This window comes from Brachyistius frenatus, unplaced genomic scaffold (assembly GCF_029030835.1).
Source record: "Brachyistius frenatus isolate BFR_SWC_R1_liver_20210118 unplaced genomic scaffold, ASM2903083v1 Contig_31, whole genome shotgun sequence".
NCBI lineage: Eukaryota > Metazoa > Chordata > Actinopteri > Embiotocidae > Brachyistius > Brachyistius frenatus.
The window spans coordinates 519,845-527,143 of NW_027210630.1; the positions used below are offsets into that span (position 1 = coordinate 519,845).

The 7,299-nt window shown below is 39.0% G+C and overlaps 1 protein-coding gene across 2 annotated transcripts; it reads right to left on the reverse strand.

Annotated features, from left to right (window-relative positions):
• Positions 1–2,580: 2,580 nt before the first annotated feature.
• Positions 2,581–5,438, reverse strand: star (steroidogenic acute regulatory protein). Of its 2 annotated transcripts, none has more exons than XM_069699652.1 (7): positions 5,288–5,438; positions 4,906–5,013; positions 4,655–4,782; positions 4,351–4,509; positions 4,041–4,225; positions 3,802–3,895; positions 2,581–3,675 (listed from the first exon to the last, which is right to left on the reverse strand). In XM_069699652.1, exons 1-7 carry the CDS (start codon positions 5,349–5,351, stop codon positions 3,556–3,558), a joined length of 858 nt encoding a protein of 285 aa, XP_069555753.1. In that variant the 5' UTR covers positions 5,352–5,438; the 3' UTR covers positions 2,581–3,555. The 2 variants fall into 2 exon arrangements, with proteins under 2 accessions (XP_069555753.1, XP_069555752.1); XM_069699651.1 differs by lacking the exon at positions 5,288–5,438 and adding an exon at positions 5,145–5,184.
• Between the last annotated feature and the right edge of the window lie 1,861 nt (positions 5,439–7,299).

A 7,299-nucleotide genomic window follows, 5' to 3' on the forward strand; every position in this document is an offset into this window, starting at 1 on the left:
TATCCACAGAATGTTAAGAAATAACAAATAATGATTTATTTTGACTTTATATATGTAATATGTGAGATATTAAATTTAAAAACATTAAAAAAATGAACTAAAATCATCCACAGAATGTTAAGAAATAACAAATAATGATTTATTTTGACTTTATATATGTAATATGTGAGATATTAAATTTAAAAACTTTTTTTTTTAAATGAACTAAAATTATCCACAGAATGTTAAGAAATAACAGTTTTCACATAATGTCAAGATATTTATGTTGCACACATGTCTACTAAAGTTAGCATGCTAACCAGCTAGCCCCGGCCCTCTCACCTCCTGCCTAAACAGATGACACTGATGCTGGCTTCAAATGGAATTTGTAAACTCACACATGGAAAATCGTACCCACAAGAGCTTTAAGTAAACCCTTGATAGGCAACAGCAGCATGGCCCGCATCTAGCCACAGAGGTTAACAATTTAGCAAACTAGCAGGTAACGTAATACAGGAAATTTAAAGTCAGTTCAACATTTTCTTCTGAATTTTCTTCTGATTTTTTTTCCTCTTGTGTGTTAATCAAGGTATGAAAAAAAAAATCAGCACTAAGATATATATATATCTGCTTATGATATATTACCTTGATGTCCTCGTGAAAAACTGGCAGGTTTCACAATTTTGCAGACCGGTGAATTGCGAGCAGTTGCAAGTTTCTAACATGTCGTGAATCTTCGGTCTGAACTGGCCTTTAAAATGAATGGAACAGTAAACTAGTGTTGCTTTTCACTGCTGTAGGCAGCTCTCGTCAAGTAAAGCAGTTAAGTTTCCTCGAGATCGGTAAGTAAACAGCTGTTAACACTAACAGGCAGAGATAACGGCAGAGATAACTTTTATTGACTGTGTTACTATGTTGGCTTATTAACATGCATGAGTTGGTTTATCATGTTGTTTGTTGTTCACATCAGTTACGGCTGTATGCAACTAGCTCAATTAGTTCCTCATCTACCAAATTAAGGCAACTCCATGCAGCAAACAAACCAGGCATACAAACCTTGTTTGGACAATTTAATATCGATATATGGTCTTGCTTAAAGCAGAGATACGCGAGTTGTAAACTATAGGTTTTACTGGTCACCATTGTTTTTCACTAATCCAATACTAAATCTACAATCCAACTTTACATACATTAGTTATTAAAAAACAACTACTAATTTACGGCAGGGCAAGAATACACAAAATCCAGCCAAATTCCAAAAACTACGAGGATGGATGCTACAGTGACTCACTAACACCTCTTAACAAACAAAATGGTTTTACAATATGGGACTTCAATGTTATATTTTGCACTTTTAAGATAGCACGAGAGCTTTCAGTGTTTGGTGTTCAAGTGTTTGAATATGCCTACATTTCTTCCCCTGATAGAAAAAAGCTGATGTCTGGAGCTGAATTTGAGTGAAGGACGCACAGATGGATATTAGCTGAAAAAAAAAAATGAAAAAAATAAATTAATCAAGGCTGTCATCAGTGCCAAGGATTCGATATGACTGCCAAATAGCTTGTTTTGTCTCCATGCTCTTATTACACAATTTATCTGCTCTGGATTATTTCCCCCTTCCTACTCCAGATCCAGAATTTCTCCTCTGCTCTCATTACACAAATAATGGAACAAGATCCAAAGGCCGAAAGGCTACAACCCACGTCACATCTGCTTATGTTCAGATTTTGAGGGATTTCGAGCAGATGTCAATTATTACCTTCTGGAACATTCTTTCAAGGATAAAAAAAAATGTTTGCTTTGTGTTACACAAGCAACCACCTGGAGCTACTTTGTTGAAATGTGTGTTTTTGCAAGCACACGGGAGTCAGGAACAACCAAACTGGGCATTTGTTTCGAGCCTGATTTCTCTAAAGGTCTTTGGGAAAAGTGAAAAATGGCTTCCTCAGTGCCCAGGCTAGTCCCCTCACTTCCTATTTCACCTCTAAAACTTCCGTCAGGTCTTTGTGGAATGACACATCTGATTTAATGTCAGAAAGTGAGACTTTATTTTTCAACCTAAGGAATCCTGGCCCCCGTAGTCAGCATTACAGACAAGAAAATAAGCTGTTACAAAACATTTTGGATCGAATAAAACTACACAAATTCGACAAAATGTTACGCAACTGTCAATAATGGAGGACAGATTTCCTGTTTGGGATGAAATCCACTGTTACTTGATCTCGGGGAATGTGCTGCTGGCTCAGGCTGAACTGCGAGCTGCTGGGCTTCTCGCGCACATCTGAGTGGCCAAACACCTGCTCATTCTGGCAAACCGTCCATCTGAAAACCCATCAAGGAACAGGAACTTTTTTACGAGCTGCGTTTGTCATGGTTTAAAAAATAACCTTTAAATTCATCCATCTCCTCCCCGTCAAAGTGGAATTATTGTGCAATCGCTGTGCAGTTTCCAAAAGGGGAGTTTTAGGTTTTCTCTCCACTTTTATGCTGCGCTTCTGTACTTTTTCCTTGTGGACTAGACTTTCTCTTTCGATTTCAAAGCCTGTGTGACAAGTCTTTTAAGTAAAACAAAGCGGCACTGACATGTTTAATAGGATTTTATTTAAGATGTCATGCAACAGGAAAGGTCAAACTGATCATTCTCCAAACTGATTCTCTGCTTCCCCAACAGCACAATAACACAATAAGCATAAAAACACGAATATCAATTACACTGCTTACACTTCTTCACTTGGCAGTCCAAAGTAATTTAATGCATCTGAGCAAATATTAATAAATAAAACATTGAAATAAAAGTGCAATTTCACAGCAGAAGGAACAATAACTGGACTGTTATCAAAATATACTCAATGCTCTCAGTGTTTCTGCCAAAGCGTGATGAGGATGAGTCAGAAACAAGGCACATCAAGTCATTATATTGTTGTTTTTAATTTGAAATAGTTTTTTACTATTAATTTTAAAGATTTCTTTTTACTGAGGTAATTTGTGTAATCAGAATGAAACTATAAAAAAAAAAAAAAAAAAATTAATAGTCTGCATTTATGTGATACTAACATGGACCCAGAACCTCCTAAACATGAATGTGACACAAAGACAAGCAAACTGGCAAACTGATCACTAAAGATAGCTAAAGACAAGAAAATACTTCAGGGCAAAAATTACAACTAATTTCAAGCAACTGATGAAAACAACAATTTGGGGAGAAAGGATGTTTTCCTCTTACTTTGTCATCTACCTTTAAATAGTAGCAGCACATTTACAGCGCACTCCTGTGTGTTGAATAGATTTGGGGTTAGGGACCAAACGGGCCTCAAATGCTAAAAGACGGAAGCCGCAACATTTCTTAATCACAACTTGATCAGAAACAATCAAGGCACACAGTCCTGTTAGTGATGCTAAATCTTATGACAGATTTTCTAAGGGACAGGGAAAACCCACATTTATGTTTAGATTTTTTTTTTTTTTTTTTTTTTTTTTTAGCAGTTATAAGCAGATTTATAGATTTTTGGTTTTATAATGAGCAGGGGTTGCTTTTCTGCCACTGTTTAGCGCAATGTGCCCAAGAGACATCTTGTGTCAGCAGGCATGAGCCATCTCCATGGAAACATTATTTTCCATCCTTTGCCTGAGGTGGTTGGCAAAGTCCACCTGCGTCTGAGAGAGCACTTTGTTTATGATCGTCTTTGGGATCCAGCCCTGCAGATGACAAAGACAAAGCTAGGGTTACATTGATTATTTTTATGTTTGTTTCTTGGGTAAATTTCTCTAAAATTGCTGTAACAACTGTGGCAAATAAAATGTAGACATGGCAGTCATTTATACCTTTAGATCTATACTTAGTAACCAGGTAAACTTGGTCTTATTCGGGTCTTCAGCACAGGGTTTCATGACTATACAGGTAGGTCCATTCTCCGCTCTGAAACATGTAATGATTAATATACAACGTTAGATGTATTTGTTTGTCTATTGCACTGATTGCTCTGTATCCAATAATTTCCTCTTACACAAATGCATGAACACATCTCAACAAATAAATGATCTGCTGACTCCCTTAGACCCACCTGACTACACCCCTCTGTTCGGGCATGTTTGGGTGCTGGGTGGACATCCCAGCCAGGAAGCAGGTGGAACCTCGGCGTTTGGCACAGCGGACACTAACGAAGTCCCTCGGTCCTACCACATTGCCTGGCATCTCTGCAGATACCTCGTGGGTTATCATTGTGTCCTGGCCGATCTTTTGAAGAATCTGGGGCGTCGAAATGTAAAAATCATATCAATGGTCTTGGATAGATATTTTTATAGTTCTGAGTATCACTTTTTGTGATCTTGTGTAACATATATTTCAAACTCGTGAGGCTGAAACTCTCTTACTTTGACCTGTTTGACATTAGGGTTCCACTCCCCCATCTGCTCCATGTTTCCCACCAGCTCTTCGTAAAGATTGTCAGGATGCTGCTCCAGCATCACCTCCAGCTTGAACACCTTCCCAATGTCAGGCAGCACTTTACTCAGGACCTTGTCTCCGTTTGCCTGCAGAGGGGTGGAAACAGTGAACAATAAATCCTGAGACGCCCACCTTTAATCTCCCCTGCTAGATGCCTGCGGTCATAGATTTTTTTAATGACGTAATACTTGAGAGTCTGATCTGTGGATTATATTTCAGCTTTGTACTCACAGCTACAGTTTCAACGGTCCAGCCGTCCTGCTCGCCGAGGATGCTGATGGCCTTCTGCAATGCATCTTCGCCCTGCCTCACATAAGACATATCCTCCTCACTGTACGCCTTCTCCTCAATCCGAGAACCTTGAAACAGCAAGTGTCATGTTGGTTAACTTCCTACAATTACATGTCTTACAATGTCTTTTACTTGCATATTATGTGTGTCAGTGATGCATCATCTCGGCTCAAATAATCTCAACAACTCACTGAGAAGGGAGCTTCGTCGGCGGACTTGGCTGATCCACTTACTGGGGCCTGGACCTGCCAGTCTGTACAGCTCATGATGAATGGCCGACATGGCATTCTTTCTCAAACCTGGAAAACAGAAAGTACTCAATTACTATATTTTACATGCAGTGTACTGATCACAGGTGCAGTAAATGAGAAGCAAAGAAACCACCAGAGAAGAAAATAACAAGAAAATGTTTGGCTTTCTTCTGTCTTACTTCATTCTCTCAGCCTCTCTGATCCTGAGCTGCATGCAGAACTCAACTGGCAAATTGTGCCTTTTAGCAAAAAGTAAAACAGGAAGAAAACTAGGTCAAGGCGACAGGCCTGAACAACAGTCCAACTGCATTCGCTCACTCACCTGTCATGTTCCTCGTATGCCGATAGGAGATGCCAGCACACAGTTTAAAAGTTGCAGGCAGCATTTTCCTGTTAGAGCAGTTTCCAGGAGATTTAAGAGAACAAGTCAAAGCAAACAGATCACGAAGATTCAAACTCTGTCTGAGCTGTAACGACGTAAGTGAAGGACTGAGAGTGCTGCAGAGATTCTTGGGCTTCTGTCTGTGGATGTTTGAAAGCATCCGTATATATAAGAGCACTGCCCACAAGGCCGCCTCTGCTATCACCACATAGATAAACACACACATCACCTCACAACCACGTCACCAAGGTTGCCTCACGGACACGAAGAGCATGTCTCAGACTCACAAACACGGTGTGGGATAACGTCCAGTGCCCAGACCCACTGCATTACTCACACACACAAACACACACCAACATCCCCATGCCAGTGGGTGATACGAGGAGAAACGGCCTCACTTCAGTGATGAGAGCACCCAAAAGAGAGGTCAGTGGGAGAGACCCTGAGTGACTCATCCGTCCCTTCATGGTCCATTACAGCCTAAACACTCACTGGAATTTTGAGGGCACAAATTTTCCATTCAGTTTGTCCTGTTTCTTCCCAATTATGATTGATATCTATTACTGAGCCTTGAATATGTGTCGTATCATTATCACTGATGCCAAGGCATTAATCCAGATTTTCTGTTTGTGGCCCTGGAGACTGTTTAACTGTTCAGAAAAAATATTTAACATTTGATCATCTTGAAATGTAATGATTTGTCTTAATTTTAAGAGAATTGATTATGAGCGGGATTCTGAACTGATGATTACTTAATGGGTCTCTTACAAATTATAGCATTACTTGTGGTCAGAGTCTGTAAAGGTCTGAGTCACAGTTATATACAAATCATTTTTATAAGCTGTATCATTGATTGATGTTGGCAGTTTTATATTATAGTTTTATTACAACAGTTTTTCTTTATAAAAGGTCTCATAGGACTAATCAATCCTGAACTAAGTCATGTCATTATAGGGCATTATACCTGACACAAAACATATATTTGCTCACACACAGACCCGTTTTACATATTAAAAGATTTCTTGAATTAGTGTTAACACTGTAACTCTGCTGTATGTTGTTTTATGTTTCAATAAGATCAAAAGGAAAGACAAAAATATCTAAAAACACAATTTAAAGGATCAAACTGGTTGGTTTTGGGACTATCTCTAACAAAACACAAGGGTTAAGAATAAATCCAGCAGCTGAGTAATCAAGAGCAACAAGTATCTGCATGACAGTGTGTGGAAAGAGGTAGGGGTAAGGTGTTTTGTTCAAGTACATATTGACAGAAAATATGAGTATTAATGAACACTTTCTTGTAGAGAACTAAACTTGTAATTCTCCAGAAGCCTCCTTAAACAGTGTCATATTGTATTTTTTGTGTTATTCCAATAACAGCTGTGTTCTCTTAATTGTAAAAAGATAATAGGCTGTAAGGAAGTGAACCAGCGAGTAGTTTGCTTTACAAACTGACTTTATCAAATTGCTCACATGTTTTGTGAACCTTGCTTTTTCCATCCAAGACAAGTTCGAGCTATCTAACAGTAATATTGCCATATGTCAAACTTGCGCTCAGAGTCAACAGTTCACACGACTCGTGTAATGGAAACCTGTCGAGAGCAGTCATCTGATTAGTGAATGGGAATGAGTACAGAAAAAACATTAACAGGTTAATAAATCTAAAAGAAAGACTGAAATGACCTCAACCTGCAACCTCATGTTCCTTTGGCTAGATTGCAGGAACTATCCATCAATCCATCTGGCCTTCTACAGGGTGAGTTCGCTCATTTAGTGAAGGACACACAGGCCTAGTAACTCTCTGAGCCACCACTCAGCCACAGTGAACAGACCAGACACTTAAGTCTCTGTACAGTAAAGTTTTTTTTTCTTTTGAAACAAAGAATCAGGACCAGAAGTGGGTCATATGCCCGTTCCTAATGGATCCATATTTGGCAAGAGCAGCATTATGT

Coding starts and splice junctions, on each gene's coding strand:
- star (XM_069699652.1), bottom strand. CDS start 5,351: ATGCTGCCTGCAACTTTTAAACTGTGTGCTGGCATCTCCTATCGGCAT. Junction 4,783..4,905: donor CCGACGAAGCTCCCTTCTCA/GTGAGTTGTTGA, acceptor TGCTGTTTCAAG/GTTCTCGGATTGAGGAGAAG. Junction 3,676..3,801: donor TACTAAGTATAGATCTAAAG/GTATAAATGACT, acceptor TGTCATCTGCAG/GGCTGGATCCCAAAGACGAT.